At 49.5% G+C, this 17,066-nt stretch overlaps 1 protein-coding gene across 6 annotated transcripts in view; it reads right to left on the bottom strand.

Moving 5' to 3' along the window:
• AGRN (agrin) overlaps positions 1-17,066 on the bottom strand; it is a 155,072-nt gene that overhangs the window by 21,916 nt on the left and 116,090 nt on the right. For all 6 annotated transcript variants that reach the window (XM_039367886.1, XM_039367888.1, XM_039367887.1 and 3 more), the window contains 12 exons: positions 16,738-16,886; positions 14,769-14,874; positions 14,212-14,328; positions 13,144-13,308; positions 8,095-8,238; positions 7,817-7,941; positions 7,412-7,517; positions 5,389-5,763; positions 4,705-4,839; positions 1,949-2,076; positions 1,615-1,729; positions 470-589 (listed from right to left, as the gene is read on the bottom strand). In XM_039367886.1, the coding sequence (XP_039223820.1) occupies positions 470-589; positions 1,615-1,729; positions 1,949-2,076; positions 4,705-4,839; positions 5,389-5,763; positions 7,412-7,517; positions 7,817-7,941; positions 8,095-8,238; positions 13,144-13,308; positions 14,212-14,328; positions 14,769-14,874; positions 16,738-16,886 (1,785 nt within the window). The remainder of the gene's footprint in view (positions 1-469; positions 590-1,614; positions 1,730-1,948; positions 2,077-4,704; positions 4,840-5,388; positions 5,764-7,411; positions 7,518-7,816; positions 7,942-8,094; positions 8,239-13,143; positions 13,309-14,211; positions 14,329-14,768; positions 14,875-16,737; positions 16,887-17,066) is intronic.

Genomic DNA, 17,066 nt, shown 5'->3' with positions numbered 1-17,066 from the left:
GAGCGCTGTCTCGCCCTATCAGCCCCAGATTAAGCAACGGATCAAAACTCTGGAGAGAAAAACCCAGCCTGTTAAGCAGCTGGCCGAAAACTTTGTTCTTGTTCCACCTTTCCCAAAGAGAGAAAAACTAGGAAAAGCATCTCTCTCGGGCAAAAGCTGTAGGAATTGGCATCACTGGCTCCCGGAGTGGATGAGGAAGCTGGCAACGCTGCCCACCAAAAGGGAATTGCCTGTCTTCGCAGCGAAAAATCCTCTCGCAAAGTCCCAGCGATGGAGGGGAGCAGGAAGATTTAATGGACGTTCTGGGAAAGGGATGAACTTTTTTTTTGACAAGGAAAATGTTAACTGCCGAGACAGGAAAAAAAGGACGAAAGTAGAGAGGTAGGAAAGAAGGGAGGGAGGAGAAAGAGGATGAAAAGAGGAAGGGAGGGGGGGGGGAAGAAAGGAAAGAAGGAAGAAGGGAAGATACCAAAGTCCATGAACTTGATGTTCTCTTGCTGCGGTCTCTTCACCAGCAGTGTTTTTTTCTTAGAGGCTTTGATCTGCTTCAAAAGGGCCCTCTGGATGTCGGGAGCCGTGTAAGAAGTAGCTACAAACATCAAGGAAAAGAAGAAACAGAAGCCTGGAGGGGGCATCCTCCACCTTGAAGCCAGCACACAACACACACACACACACACACACACACACACACACACACACACACACACACACACACACAGTCCCCCTCCCCAACTGGGTCAGCTTCCCTTCCCCCTTTCTTTTCGCTAAGCCAAAGACACGCCTTAAAAGGGGTTTCAAAATGAAAAGCAAAAGACAAACTGCTTTTTTTTTTTTTTTTGGGTGCCACCCGGCTGATAAAAGCTTTGAACTCAGAATGGGTTCTTTGGCTCTAAGGAAAGAAGAGAGAAAAAAAAAGGGGGGGTGGATTTGGAACGTTGATCTTGCGTTATAAAAAAAAAGCAGAAAATCTGGGACAAGGTTCCATGGCATCCTTTTGCCTGCCTGGAAATTCTTCTGGGGGAAAAGCAGAATTATTACAATCTCCAGCCAGCCTGAATCCTTCAGCTTTTAAGAATTGAGAGAATGGGGACAACAATGGCCTACGACAATACGAATACTTAGGCTTTCCATTTCTATCATCCTGGACTCCTGGCCAGCCTGGTGAGAGAGGATGGGAGTTTTCACAACAGACACAACTGGAGCGGTGTTGAAGTGAAGGAGTGGGACAAGGACTAGGAAAAAGGTCCCTGCTCCCTTGGAGCCTGGCCTACCTCCTAGGGTTGTTGTGGCAGAAGAAAATGGGAGGTGGACTTAGATGTAGTCCCTATAGATGTAGCCTCAAGAGCATGGCTGGGCAACTATGGCCTCTTTATGACCTGTGGACTTCAATGCCCAGAATTCCTGAGCTGGCCATGCTTCCTTCCTCCCCTCCATCCATACCGGCTCAGGAATTCTGGGAGTCAAAGTCCACCGATCCTAAAAGGGCCCGTAGTTGCCCACCCCTGCTCAAGAGTGACCGAATTCAAACCAACCAACGGATCCATCATAAATCTAACCAACTGACGCAGGCCTGCGCCTGCCTCAAAGGCGAGGGGGAACCAGGTGCAGACTTACCTGGATCAAAATGGGACTCCACAATGACCCTGACCGCGCTGCTTTGGCCCAGGTGCCTCACCTGGACGCTCTTAAAATCCCTCTTGACCTCCGAGTTGCGGAAAAGCTCGTCCAGCTGCCCGGAAATGAAACAAACCAATCACCAAAAAAAAGATTTAGGGATAAAGCATCCTTATTCACCCACCAGGGTCCTCCTCAAAATCTCCTGCAAGAGCTGGATTTTACGTGGGTGGACCGACAGGGATCCCCCCCCCCCGGGGCTGCGGGAGAGCAGCCACACTTGTGCTACGCAATCCCACCGCAAGTGGACAGATGGTTTTCCGTGCTTGCTTACCGCGCTTTCGATGCTCCGGGCTGTCTCTCCAAAGAGCTCCGATTTGGGATCGGCCATTTCGGGGGTGTAAAACAACTCTTGGCCTTCCACCTCTTCCAAAATGAGGACCCCTTGGAAGACTTTGGTGGCTGCAGGGAAGAAACAGGGCGGTGGGAGGAGAGACAAGGCCAGGAAGAGACCCTTGGGTTAACCGTTGAGTAAAGAAAGCGCCACGGGAGGCGGTGTGTCAAAATAAGCGATGGTTCGACGACACCCAAACCGTTTTAAAAAAAAGAGTGTTCAGCCCCTCGGCGGAAAGCGATAAGGAACAAAATGGTGGCGGATGAACAGCGCCGCGGGTTCGGGGTTAGTCTGGATGGATCAGGAGGCTCGTGGGGAGGGTTAGTACTTTGAGGGGGGGAGGGGGCAGAGCGGGGTAGCAGAACTGGTAAGAGTTTACCATACAAGGTCCTCCAAGTTGCAGCCTGGGTGGGGACCCTCCTGGACGAGAGAAAGAGGGTTAGCTGGGGCCGACAGAGAGAGAAAAACCATCAACTATGGGAAAAAAAGGAGGAAGGGGGAGGAGGGGGTTACTGGCATGCAAACACCGGAACAAAAGGGGAGAAAGAAGGGAAGAGAAAGAAGGAAGAGGGAAGAGAAAGGGAGGACAAGGGACCCTCCCCATAACATTTCCCTCCTGAGTGCTGCTGATCTGGGTCACGAAATTCACCCAGCTTGGAGAAAAAAAATGATCTGCATTCCCTAAACCAGTGGTTCTCAACCTTTTTAATGCTGCGACCCCCCAACCGGTCGTAAGTCGAGGACTACTCGACCGGTCGTAAGTCGAGGACTACTCAACTGGTGCAGCGCCGTTTGCAGAATGGGACTTTTGGCGGGCTCAGCAGGGCAGAGACAGCCTGGACCATTCCTATTGGCTTTTGAAAGCCAATAGAATTAGACTCTATTCAAGAGAGTCTCTTCTATTGGCTTTCAAAAGCCAATAGAATAAAAGGGAGGAGCACAGCTAAGGAAAAGGGGGGGAAAATGGCGGACTGCGTTGTTTGGCAACCCCCGTGAAATGGTCGTTCGACCCCAAATGGGGTCCCGACCCACAGGTTGAGAGCCGCTGCCCTAAACCAAGGTGGTTTCCTTATTTTTCACTATTTATAGCTAGCTACCTCTTATAAATCACCCAGCCTGGGTCTTCAAAAACAGACTAGCATGTAGGGAGTCAAACCCCTGGTCAAATCATAGTCAAAGGTGGAAGGGGAGGAGAGGATTAACAAGAATTCAAATGTTATCTTCCTTTCCCCTTTTCCTCCCGTTTGGATACGTTGATTGATTGGAAGAGGGGAACGCCTTGCTTCTACGGCTTTCCTAAGGTGGGATTTTATTGAATTTTAAGGAACGGATGGGGCCAACAAATGAATTTTTCCACACTCAAGTCAACTTCCTTTTTTTTTTTCCTTCCCAGGCAGATGGATCCACGAGACCTCAAGGAGAGGAACGAGAGAAGTTGGTTTGGGCATTTGGGGCCTGGCAACTGATGCTGAATTAAGCCTGGACAAAAGGCCAGAAAAGTTGGATCCTATCCCCCTAAGTGCAAGTCAAAAAAGCCCAGCAGTGGCCTCTCTCTGGATGCTCCACTGCACTGCCTTCTGTGTACACGGATTTTGCTTCAGTTGATGAAATATTTATTCAGGTCTAAAAACAGAAATGTTGCATTGTATCATATTGCATTGACTCCTATAAAGGAAAAAAACTTCCTTCCTTCCTTCCTTCGGTCCCTCCATCCTCCATCTCCTTCCTTCCTTCCTTTCTTCCTTCCTCCCTCCCTCCCTTTCATCGGTCCCTCCATCCTCCATCTCCTTCCTTCCTTCCTTCCTTCCTTCCTTCCTTCCTTCCTTCCTTCCTTCCTTTCCTTCCTCCCTTCCTTTCATCGGTCCCTCCATCCTCCATCTCCTTCCTTCCTTCCTTCCATTGGTCCCTCCATCCATCTCCTTCCTTCCTTCCTTCCTTCCTTCCTTCCTTCCTTCCTTCCTTCCTTCCTTCCTTCCTTCCTTCCTTCCATTGATCCCTCCATCCTCCATCTCCTTCCTTCCTTCTTCCCTTCCCTTCCTCCCTGCTCTGTCACTCATCTCACAAATGTGTTTTTTTGCTGTGTTGCAGGACAGGAAGCTGGCAAGTTTGGGCTGTCTGACCATAGATGGATCTGTCTCTGAAACTGAAGGAAATCTTTCCATGCCCCACATTTGATGGATCAGCAGAGAGCTTAGTGGACCAGGGAAGGCTGCTAGATCCTTAAGCTTATCAATCTCCATTTTTATCTTCCAGAATGTGACCAGAAGACTCAAGGGAGAAGGCTGCTGGAGCAGAATTGAGAAAGAGGAGCTGTTACATATGCACCCTCAATTCTTAGGCTTCCCCAGGACTCTGGATATCTCAAGTCCTTTGCTGGACTATCACACGCTCTGGTCTCTCTCTTAAAGCTCCTGGAGAAAAGGTCAGGCCTAAATCTAACAAAGAAATCAGCAACACGTCGATCCGAAAATCACGGCCCGATCAGCTCGGTCGTCCCGTAGAAACGCATTCGAAATGCGACGGGGTGGCTGAGACCCTGAGAATTGCAGCTGGGCAAAGAAATAGAAGGATAGACCCCAAAATTTCATCTTCACCATCAGAGGGGCACGGCTTGGCTTCTTTCCTGAGGATGCTTTTATTGAGAATGTTGTTCCTGGCTGAAGCTCAGCGTCCGCAAAAGAAAGGAAGTGGTTTACCTGGGCAGTTGCTTCCTTCGGCGTCAGCGGCTGGGGTCTTGCCGTCCGAGCAGCATCCCAGAGGGGTGTTGTAACAGGTGGCTCTCTCGATCAGGTGGGGACCTGTCACCTTGGGGTCTTCAGTTTCTTCCTCCCCTGTTCAGCCACAGGAAGAAGACCACAATTACAACGCTGGTGTGAAGACCAGGGAGGTCTTGGGTCTTTTTTATCATCTCGGCTTTAAAATCACTGCTCGATCTCCCGCCATTTGTCAGCTACTATCATAAGGGAGGACAAAATGCCCCCAATTGATGATGGGGTGGGAAAAAAACCCCCCTGCCCTTTTTTCCTACAGCGGCCATAGGGACTAGAGGCTTAGCTTTTTCCAAAAGGAGGTTAGAATCTATCAATTCTCAAAGACTGCTTGCCAATCATTCAGAACAACAGACTTGGAAGGGTCTTCTGATCTAAAATCCTGCTCAAGCAGGAGACCCTGTACCAGGGGTGGGCAGCCTTGGCTCTTTTATGATTCGTGGACTTCAATTCCCAGAATTCCTGAGCCAGCCAGAGCTGAAGAAGCTTCGTTGGATGAGAAGCGAAACGTCTTCGAAGACAGAGCAAGTCCAACTGACTCTTGAAAAAGCCCCTTTGGGACAACCAGGACCTGGAGGACACAGACACACACACAACAGGTGTGTGACATACCTGCAGAGCTGGCCCCACTGCCTTCCTGATCTCCACTGGTGCCCAGTTCTGGATCTCCGCTGCCTTCTGCGCTGCCCGATTCAACGTAAGCCGTCTGAGTGGCGGCAGGAACCACGGGGGCTGTCAAGAGGGGCCGGGCGGTGGTCTGGCGGATGCCCTGAGTTGTCCACGGAAGGGTGGAGAGGACGGCGGGCTTGGTTATCCTTCGGGTGACCGGCTGGCTCTGCCGGGAAGCGTGGTCTTCTGAATGCCAGGGGGAGGAGGAGGGAATCCTGGTCAGCTCGGGAGCCGAGGTGGTGATTTGGGGGGCCAGAGGGGGAACAGAGTCCAAGGGGCGCTGGGTCGCAGGCGGGGTGGGGTGGCTGGCATGGGATTCTGGAAGAAAGCAAGACAAAAGGGACTGTGGTGGAAGGTGCCAAGATGACAGAATTTGGGGAGAGCACAAGTGGACTCTGGAATAAATCAATCCAGCGTTTCTGCTCGAGACCCAAATATTGTCACACTTGGACCCCTGACTTTGAACGGTCGCTAAATGCATGGTTGTAAGCCAAGGACTGCCTGTATGCGATTAGGGGACCCCATGAGGAATCTGCAAAGCTGCTTTGGATCTACCCAACCACGGATCCCTAGAAATTAGTAGCGCCACGTTCTACAGAAACCTTCCACGTACAATGAATAAAACCACTCTCATCATAGAACTATGGTGCTTGCTTACGTTCCCAGATTTCTGATCGATCTGTCTGCAAGCATCTTAAAAAAATGGAGGATGCTAAAATTCTCCAAATCAGTTTTATCTTGTTATTCTCCCAAAGTTAAACCAAAGAGACTGGGTAGTTCACCAGTACGAAGATGCAACTCTCGTACGGTTTTCTTGGGGGGGGGGGGAGAAAAACAAAGAAGGAAAGGGCTTGTACAATGAACTGTTGCCTTGTCCCTATTGGTAGAGGGGTTTCATCCAGCCAATGAGAAGGGATGCAAAATAAAGCGTTTCCAAAGCTTCTTTGAAAGTGTGGACTTTACCCCTGGGTCTTTCTCTGCCGGTTTAATTTGAGCTCCGGCAAATATTTCAGATTGCCTTGCATATATCACATGCCAAAATCAATAACGCCTCATCAAGAAACAGGGCTCGGAAAACGAGATTCAGAACACGTCTGATACGTGATTTCCCACAATTATAAGATCACAAAGTGAATCTTAGACCAGGGGTAGGCAACCTTGGCTCTTTTATGATTTGTGGACTTCAACTCCCAGAATTCCTGAGCCAGCATGGCTCAGCTTGGAAACCTCTCCCTTTCCCCTCCGCATGGCTGGCTCAGGAATTCTGGGAGTTGAAGCCCACGAGTCACAAAAGAGCCAAGGGTGACTACCCCTGTCCTAGACCAACAACTCACCACATACACGTCCAAACCTTGCTCTCTTCTCGCCTGACCGTGCATTTAACCCACTCTCACAAACTCAAGAGTTTGAAAGCTCAGGATCTTTTTTCACACAGCAGCAATTTTTGTCCCAGCGGGTTAGTGAAGTGGGCCAGTTCAAAACCAACCAGCTGGATTTCTGAAATGGCTAATTTGGGCATTTCAACCATTGTTAAAAGATAAGATTATTTGTAGCTCCGTGGTTAAACTGCGTGGGTCTTTGGTGCTCCCGGAGCATGGCGGTTTTCCTGCAGACGTTTCATTACCCAACTAGGGGACATCATCAGTGCTAGAAGGGAGTGGGGTTTACAGAGTGGAGGAGGACTGTGGGATCCTTGGTGCTCTCTGAGGTAGGTGGTTTTCTTGCAGACATTTCATTACCCAACTAGGGAACATCGTCAGTGCTAGAAGGAATGGGGTCCAATAAAGCCTACTCTCTTCTAGCACTGATGATGTTGGGTCATGAAACATCTGCAAGAAAACAACCCAGCTCAGAGAGCACCCCCCACCCCCCCAATGTTAAAAGAAGTGGGACAGCTGTCAATTTCTGTGCAACTGCTTGGTCTAAGGAACCCTGTTAGCACTCAGGTGTGCAAATGGAGACTCACCTGCACACTGGCCCAAATGCTTCACCTCTATGACCTTCCCTTGCCGGCAAGCAATGGTCCTCAGCTGACACTGGTCCCCGTAGGTCACTCCATCAGAGCCACAGACCTAGAAGGTGGGGCGTTGGGAGGGGCAAGAGGCAGGGAGAGAAGAAGAAATGGTGGTTAGCCAGGCAGGGAGGAGGTGACGATCAAACCTGGGGAATTCTGGGAGAAAACCCTGCTCCTTGTCTGGACTACCTTGCAGGGTGGGCAGAAGAGACCTCCCATGCTATTAGGACAAATCAGTGCCCTGGGGGTGGGGTGGGAATTCCCACCTCTTAAGTTCTGGAATTCAACTGGACCTGATCTAGCGGGAGATGCTGTTGAGTCTGACCACCCATCTTCACCGTTGCTCTCTCTGCTCACCTTGGATGTGTCAGCTTCCGTGCAAAGCAACGATGGACACTCACACTGGGCCAGGCCGCTCACTTCCACACACGACGCCCCGAATTCACAGGTCATTTCAGCGCAGGACGAGGGGGCCGAGAGATCTGGGGATCACGCATGCCACTCAGTGCCAACGTTAAGCAGATCCTAAGTTTCCAACTTAGTCCTCCCCAGGAATAAATCTTCCTTTGGTTCTCCGGCAGAGACGTGTAAACCTTCAACCCCTCCAGAGCTGTTGCATACGAAAGCTACTTTACCTTTCTCACAACCGGACATTCCCAGCTTGCTTCCGCTGGGACACTGCTTGCATTTGGTGCCGGTGATCCCGGTTTTACACGAACACAAGCCGGTCATCTGTTCGCAGTCATCCCGCACGGATCCCACCGGGTCGCAGTGGCAGGCTGTCCGGGAAAGCAAAGGAGGGTTTGGGAAGAAACCGGGGGGTGTTAAGAATTCCTTCCCCCCCTTCAGAGCATCTTTCAGAGAGATGGGTGCCAAACTCCCAGAATTCTCAGGGCTGTGCAGGTAGGCTGGGGAATTCTGGGAGTTGACCTCCCACGCTGAAATCTGGGAGACGCTTGAAGCTGAAAGACACACATCTGAAAGGACCGGGCTGGATAAGACTGATCTGCAAGAATGCAAAGCTGGCTGAGGAATTCTGGGAGTTGAAGTCCACAAGTCTTAAAGGTGCCAAGGCTGAGGACCCCTGATCTATGCCGATCAGCTTTTCCAAAGCCCCCATCTCTCTCCTCCTTCAGACAGGGCCTGTTCCATCATGGCCCCATATCCTTGGAAAAAGACCCCTTCCCCAGGGGTCTCTAGGGCCCCCTTTCCCCGGACATTCCCTGGGGAGAACGTTAGGAGAAACTGGCCCACACAGAGTCCGTTTTAGAGAGCCGGGCTATTTTTGTTGACCCTACCACTAGCTTATCTCGGTTACTTACCGGCTTCAGTATTTGTGTTTTAAATGCCCCTGTTTTGATTACGGGTTTTCCTTCTGAAAAGCAGATCATAAATCTACGAAATTAAAGCTGACTTTTCTATTACTGTCTGTCTGTTCCTTCGCTAGCTGGAGACTGAACATAACACCTTCCTGCATTTAAAGCAGGCTGCTGGGCTAAGCCGCTAAAGCCAGACGGAACTCAAGCAGAACTGGGCCCGGATGACTTCACGGCTCTGATATGGCGAACCAAAGTAGGGATTTGGGACCCCCCCCCTCTGTGTAAACAGGACAATAAGACCATGTGGGGGCACAAAGAAAGGTGGAAGGGTGCCTTCTCTACTAGAAGGAATTAGGAGCAAGGAAAAAAAAGGCTACACCTTGATAGAATGCACCTTTGGCAACTGCTCTTTGGAACGCGGAAAAGATTAAAAAAAAAATTAAGACTGTGCCATTTGTCTTTTTGTCATTTTTCTCGAATCCGGCTGCCAGGCCACACCCCAAATGCAGAAGAGATGAGACCAGAGAAGAAAAAGTTAGCTAGCGGAGAACACCCCCACCCATCGTTCCCAGCAGTTCACCAATAACTCTCTTTACGACAGGGAGTATCTTGGCCTTGCTCCCGTCTCAGCCAATGATGCGATTAAGACAGCCCAGTGCAAAATCCTCCAGTCGCTTCTCTGGCATCTAATTACCTCCCTGTCTTGTGTGTGCACAGGCTGGTGTGTGTGTGTGTGTGTGTGTGTGTCTCGCACGCACACCCAAAGATACATTTGATAAGTACCAAGGAGCAATGCCGGCTCCCAGCCACCCAAACTGCGAGCCCGTGGTTTAATTTCCCACCTGGTGCTTCACTCACATTTTTTTTTCACCCCCCCCCTTTCTACTCCTTCTAATGGTGAGGGAGCCTGGCAACCTCCAGCAGTCTCCATTTCAGGACTGACTACTCCGACCCTCCAGAGAGAGCAGAGATGTGCCTGGGATCATTTTCCGCACTTGCCGTGTTTCGTGCGGATGCTCACACACGCCCGCACGCATTCGCCTCTTCTCGGCTGTTTGTAGTCGCTTCCAAATAACCCTCTTTTTTTTTCCCCCTCCATCCTCCCACCCCCTTTTTTCCCCATTTGCCATTTTATTGATTCCTCTGCTTTGATCGCCAATGGACCTTGAAATTAAGACAGGCTCCCCCCCCTCCCTTCCTCCCTCTGCCCCCCCCCTCACCCTTCACTTTCTTGTTTGCTGAAGGAATAGCTTGTCAATACAAATCTGGAGCAGCCGACATAAATCTGATCAGCTCCCTTGCTTGCTGAGCTGTAATTTGGTTCCTATTTCCCCCAAAGAATCATAGGGCTGCGATGAGGCCTCAGAGGTCTTCTAGTCCAACCCCCCTGCCCTTATTCCAATGGTTGTCCAATCTTTCCTTGAAAGCCTTCAGCGATGGAGCAATTCAGGGGAGGGAAGCTGTTCCGCTGATTGAGATGGAGGCAGTATCATATGAAGTGCCAGATTTTTTTTTTAAAAAAAGAAGAGCAAAATAAGAAGATAAAGAGAAAGGAAGTGTGGCTGGGAAGGAGAAAAATGTCAGTCACGATGGGACTCGCTCTTGGTTTGAAGAATTCCTGTACACCGTTTTTAGCGCATCAAAAACACGAGCCAGGTGCAGTGAGCAAGCTGTGCTGGTGGCTCTGACTTCACTGATTTAAAATAAATTAAAAAATCAGAGACAAGCCTTCACAATCCTTAAAAGAATTTGCGTATTTTCCTTTCTCTGGATTAAGGAAATCTCGATCTATAAATCCTGTTCCCCTCTTCACGTTTCCAGGTTCTGGTAGATATTTTTTTTTTATCACACACAGACATGTGGAATAAGCACTGTGCTAAACGAGACAAATTCTGTACAGGCATTTCTCGACTTAACGATCCCAACTGGGCCCAAAATTTCTTTTGCTAAGCCAGAGAGTGGACGGAAGGCTGAGTTGACCCTGAGCCGGTGAGAATAAAGACACAATGCTTGGAATCCTAAAGGCAAATCAAAGATCCTCTCGGCAACTTTAAGATGAGCCCTTGTTCATGCCAGGATGAAAAAAGGATGCTTCTTGTAGTAGGAAACTGCCAAACAGGCTTACATTCAGAGCTTCGGCTAACATCTGGAGGGAATTTAAGAACTCCCTTCTCACGCGGACTCCTGCTAACATCTGGCAAAGAGCACAGTAAAGTCCAGTTAGACTGCTAACATCTGGACAACACTTTGCTGGATTCCCCTTGGAGGTCTTCTTCCCAACACCGAGAAAAAGAAACGAGATGGTAGCTTAACACCTGGAAAGGCATCAGGGCATTTCCCTCCAACATCTGGAGTCAAAACACCCTCCCAGTAGCGGAACCCGATCGGATTTCGGCCGACGCAACTTTATTTCAGGAAAGAGTCGGTGAGACTGCCCTGCATTTTTATAAACCTGACTTAAAGCTGCGGCTTTCAATTAAAAACGCGCGCACGGCTACTCAACCCCAATCTGATCTCTTGAAAGGGTTATCCTCTGTTTTCGTAATGACTTCTTTCGCAGGTGCTGGGTGCAATCCGACCTCCCGCTCTCCGGAGACGGAGCGACTGGAGGAGGGAAGGTGAGAACTAATTTTCGCATCGCACTTCCATCCGCGCTCTCTGCCCCACAGGTAAGGCAGAGACAATGAGAAAATGAAGCCGAATTCGTTCTGCTGTTAGCCCAAGGAAGGCATCAAGAAATCAAAGCTTACTATCTCAGCTGAGATTCTGAAGGCTTTCCCTAAATGGGGGCTTGCACTAACTCTCTTGAACCCAGCTCCACCCCCAAAACTTTGTTCAGAAGGGGGGGGGGAATGTAGTCCAAATCCATCAAGTTGAGAGTGTCTATAATGATGATGATGATGATGGTGCTTTGGAGAATAGCCTGACCCCCTTCTTCTTTGTGGCAGCCCCTTAAATATTGGAAGACTGCTATCCTGTCACTGCAATCTTTGCTATTATTGGAACATTGCTATCGTGTCTTTGTAGTCATTTTAATTAATACTGCGAATTTTTTTAAAAAGTAGAATTCTGATTTTAAAAGGAAGGAAGGAAGGAAGGAAAGAAGGGAGGGAGGGAATACAGAATAACAGGGCTGGAAGGGACCTTGGAGGTCATCTAGTCCGACCCCCTGCTCAGGCAGGAAACCCTATACCATTTCAGACAAAGGGCTGTCCAGTCTCTTCTTAAAAACTTCTAGATCCAGACACTCAGACCTCTCACACCACTGCAATAAATATACAGTTCATTTCGTGACCATTTGAAGTTTCAACAGCACTGAAAAAAAAGCGATGTAAGTTTTTCACGCCGACGGCTGTCGCAACACCCCATCCCGAGGGTCAAGTGATCAAAATTCAGTTGCTTGGCTACTGTCTCGTATTTATGATGGCTGCGGTGTCCAAAGGGGTCACGTGATCACATTCCGGCAAACCAAGTTGACGGGGGAGCCCGATTCACTTAACATCCAGGGGACAACAACTGCAAGCGATTCGCTTAACAACTCTGGCGAGCAAGGTCATAAAAGGAGGGGCAAGGTTGACTTAACAGCTGCCTTGCTTAGCAAGAGAACTTTGGGGGCTCAATTGTGATGGTAAGTCGGGGACCACCTGTGTGAAGTAACAGAAGAGTCTGCCATTTTTGGTAGCAAATTTGTAAACGGGGGAAATTTAACGGGAATCAATTCGATATTCTAAATAAATGCCCGAGGGACTTGAATGGCGGGAACTCAGCCAAGAGACTTTCCCCACTGCATGCTTGAATAATACGACAGCTCTGAATACTTGGTATGTGTGTGTGTTGGTGTGTCTCGGGGCAACACAATCTCCATTGAACTAGCTAGATTTCCTGGCTTGTGTATTCTGCTAGTTTCTTCCTGGCTAGGAACATGGAGGTCATCTTGCTAAGAATCCTGACCAAAGTCTTTCAGGATAGCTAGAGTCACCTTTGTGGATGGCTTCAAAAAGAGGTTTGCTCTTTTTCTGGGGGGGGGGGGAGTCTTCAAAACCCTGCCCCCCCTTCCAAGCTTACAAGACGTCAGGAGAATTGGGGATTGAAATATCAGGTGTGAAGAATCAGGACTGGACGTGAAGTTGCAGATAAGAAGATTCATTGCTCAAGTCCTCAAGAATCAATGGCATTCAAGAGAAGTTGGACTTAGACGTTGGTGACAACCTAAAGATTCGAGGCTGATGACTCGCCTAACTACTCCACCACCTCCCACTCTTGCCTGCTTTTCTCCTACACCGACTGGGGGAGAGGAAAACAAGTTCTAACCCACCCACCTGTTTCCAACCTTTTTCTACCCGGGCGGCAACCAGAGGTACTCACGGGTACAGCCGCTCTTGCGGTCCGTGACGATGCCGCGGAAGTTCCAGAAACCGGGTTCACAGCGGTCACATTTCAGCCCCCCCACGCCAGGTTTGCAGGAGCATTGGCCCATGCTGGGATCACAGCTCCCTCCGTAGGAGCCGTAGGGGTTGCAGTGGCAAGTGCCTAGGGGACAAGAGGAAGGGAAAGGGTTAGTTCTCAACCTCAGCTTGGTAGAAGAGCCCCCGGCCCCCTGGACAGGCTTCGTAACCGAAGCAGAGACGCGTCTTCAAAGGAGAGTGACGTAGGACACAGAATCCTAGGGCTGGAAGGGAACTTGAAGGTCTACTGGTCTGACCCAAAGGCAAGTGGGCTTCCTTTGTTTTTTCCTTGAAGATGTCCCATTCTGCAAACAGTGCTGCACCAGTTGAGTAGTCCTCAACTTACGACCAGTTGAGTAGTCCTCGACTTACGACTGGTTGGGGGTCGCGGCATTAAAAAGGTTGAGAACCACTGGGTTAGGGTCTTCAGGCTGCTCCCAGGCAGACGTGAGATTATGATTTCCAGCTGAGCTTCTGAGCGACTTCACGGCATCAATTATCAAGGCGACCCCAGGAGGAGAATCTGCCATTTCTGTGGATTTCTGCTGCTCTCTGGGTCAACAACTCTGGAGCCATTAAAATCGCTTTTGGAAGGCGCCCGCCGCTACATAAATGACCTGGTGCACGAAATGCCTCTACCGAACCGCAAACAAGGCCGCTGCATTCCCGCCGGCCGCTCTAATGGATGCCCGCCAACCAGCTGGCCCTCGGCCTCAGCTGCTTAAAATGCCACCAACTCTTTCCTCGTCTCGTTAGGCGAACAAGATGGCTCCGGCTAATTATTCCATAAAAATTTAATAAAGTCTGCATGGGTGGGCTGGAGGGCGGTGGGGGAGGCCAGGGGAAAGGCAGAACAGATTGGGGTAGAGGAGCGTGCTCTCTCCCGGGCTCTGAAGAGTGCCAGGGAAGGCCCCCCCCCCCCGCCCTCCACCCTGAGCTCAACGTGAAAAGCCTTGTTTCCAGGCCCCAAAGAATGGCATCTACTTACTGGGGCATCCAGCCGATCCCACTCCGAGTGCCAACGTCACGTTGTCTGGGCAGCAGCCATAAACCGTTCTGCTACAGTGAAGGAGCTCTGGCGAAGAAGGCGGAAGAGTGGGGACCCCTGGAAGGAAAATTAAAAATCTTGTTTTAATGAGGATGCCACCAGCAAGTAGCTAGTGTTGTTGTTCGGTTGCTGTTTCCAACTCTTCACAACCCCACGGACCACAGCACGCCAGCGCCCCACCCCTGGTCTTCAACTATCTTTCTGAATCCGCCCAATCTCATATTCATGGACCCCATCTAACCATCTCCTTTTGCTTTCCATCTTTCCCCCAAAAATCAGGATCTTCTCTTCTCATCTGGCGGCCAAAGTATCTGAGCTTCGGCTTCAGGATCTAATCCTCCCAAAGAATAGTCTGGGTTGATTTCTTTCCTTCGAGAAAGGCCGGGCTGAGAAGCAGACCCTACCGCACTGGCAGGAATGCCGGCTTAGGGATGTAGGATGTCATGAAAGACCACTCCAAACTCTTTGGTTTCCACCAGCCCGGGTGCTGAAATTACCTCGGCAGGGTCCCTGGCTTGCCACGTAAATGTCCTGCCGTTTCTCGCAGCGGGATTTTTTCAGTTCACACTCGTTAGCGTAAGCTGCCCCGTCTGAGCCGCACACCTACGTTGGGGGAAAAGCAGAGGGTCTTGTTACAAAAAGAATCGGGACGTCGGAGCTGCCTCAGCTTGGACCCCCAAGTAGAAACGGGCTCCATTTGTTTAGCCTTATTAGAAGTCAAGTACACTGGGGTAAATTAAAGTCAGAAGTCTTTACTCTTGCTTTTCTTTACTGTTTTTTTTTTACCTATTCTTTAAGGAATGTAAAAGTGTTGAGGCGGTTTATATGGGAAAAATGGATTTCAATCTTTAAACGTCATTAACTGTTCAGAAAATCTTCACCAGCAAGAATACTTTGAGCTTTACGGGAGAAACAAATCTGAATAAGGACTGTAACAGGATATAAGATGAGGCAACCAGGATGATGATGATGATAATAATAATAATTATTATTATAATAACCTAAAACTAAGGAGAAACTTCCTGACAGTTAGAACAATTAACCAGTGGAACAACCTGCCTCCAGAAGTTGTGAATGCTCCAACACTGGAAGTTTTTAAGAAGAGACTGGACAGCCATTTGTCTGAAATGGTGTAGGGTTTCCTGCCTGAGCAGGGGGTTGGACTAAATGACCTCCAAGGTCCCTTCCAGCTCTATTCCTACTCTACTCTACTCTACTCTACTCTACTCTACTCTACTCTACTCTACTCTACTCTACTCTACTCCACTCCACTCCACTCCACTATTCTATTCTAACCAAGGAGAGAAGCAACCTAGAACTAAGGAGAAACTTCCTGACAGTGAGAACAATTAACCAGTGGAACCACTTGCCGCCAGAAGCAGTGAATGCGCCAACACTGGAAGTTTTTAAGAAGAGATTGGACAACGCTTTGTTCAAAATAGTCTACGGTCTCCTGCTTGAACAGGGGGTTGGACTAGATGACCTCCAAGGTCTCTTCCAACATTATTATTATTATTATTATTATTATTATTATTATTATTATTATTATTATTATTATTATTACTACTTTCCCTCTTCCCAGCAGCTCCCCCCCCATAGCAGGCTGACCTGTAGCAAAGCAAGGCTGAAGCTCAGGATGGCAGTTGTGACACAGAGCCTTTGAGGGTCAAGTGCCTCGTTTGGGAGCAGGCCTACTCATGGTTAGGAGTCTCAGTGTAAACCCTCAGGACCAGCAGCCGAGCTTTCAGCCTTCGGTGTAGCTCTTGTGCAGTTCTACCCCAAGGGAGCATCTGGACTGTACCGTTTTACGTACTTAAGAGGTTGGGAGCCACCCAAGCGGGCGCCTTCAAGGCTCTTTTAGGGAGAAAAATTATTCTCGCCGATTCGAGGTGCAGATTAGGCTAAGCCTGGTAAGTAAGCAAGTAAGCAGGTTGGATGGGTTCCTAGAGAATTCTGCCTGTGTGATCTCTTGGCATCACAAGAGGGAAAAAAAGAAGAAACCGTCATTCTAATCTCCCCGGTTCGGAGAACACATCTGCTGGCATCCAGGATGTCAGACACGCAAGGAGTTCCTGTGCTATCCACTTTCCCCGTCCATAAAATATGCAAATGCATGCCAGGGAAATTAATGAGAAACAGGGAAAAAAAAAAGAAACACAACCCCAGAGGGCGGAGAAGCATTAAAGACACAACAGAGAATTTGACTCAGCCTTCCCAAGTTTATAGCCTTCCCTGCAAAAGCCTGCCACAGAAGATCAGAAGCATCAAGACCAACCTTAAAACGGCTGGACTTCAACCCCCAGAATTCCCCAGCCAGTCCTGCCGCCTGGGGGAATTCTGGGGGTTGAAGTAAAGGGTCTTAAAGTTGCCCACTTGAACTGCTCTGGTGCAAGCCAGCCCCTTGCTCTGTGCAGAAAATCAAATTATCTAAATGATGCGGCCGCTCCTACAGAAATCTCCCCTTACCAAGTTCTGCGGGACGGTCCCACAGGTGTAGTCACAAACGCAACGGTCGTCTTCCATATCCTCGTCCCACGAGCCCCCGTACTTCCGGCAGCTGTCTCGCTCACATTCAACGGCATCTCCGGAGCCAGACCCACCTCCTGAGCCGCACTCTGCGTGAGAGAAGAACGGCCCACTTCAGGCTCAAAACAAAGTCAAGTTTCTAGACCTGATTATCGACATTTGGGGGGGGCGGGGCTCTCTGACTGGGGTCTGATTCCTGGCAGCTGCAGAGATGCATCTCAGTGGATGCACCCACACAAACCGTGAAATTGTACAGAATCTTGAGGCTA

The sequence above is a fragment of the Crotalus tigris genome, unplaced genomic scaffold (genome assembly GCF_016545835.1).
Source record: "Crotalus tigris isolate CLP2741 ecotype Arizona unplaced genomic scaffold, ASM1654583v1 scf7180000020588.15403103151:6194809, whole genome shotgun sequence".
Lineage (NCBI taxonomy): Eukaryota > Metazoa > Chordata > Lepidosauria > Squamata > Viperidae > Crotalus > Crotalus tigris.
The sequence above is the reverse complement of the archived record's forward strand: the minus strand, read 5'-3'. Positions and strand labels throughout refer to the sequence as shown.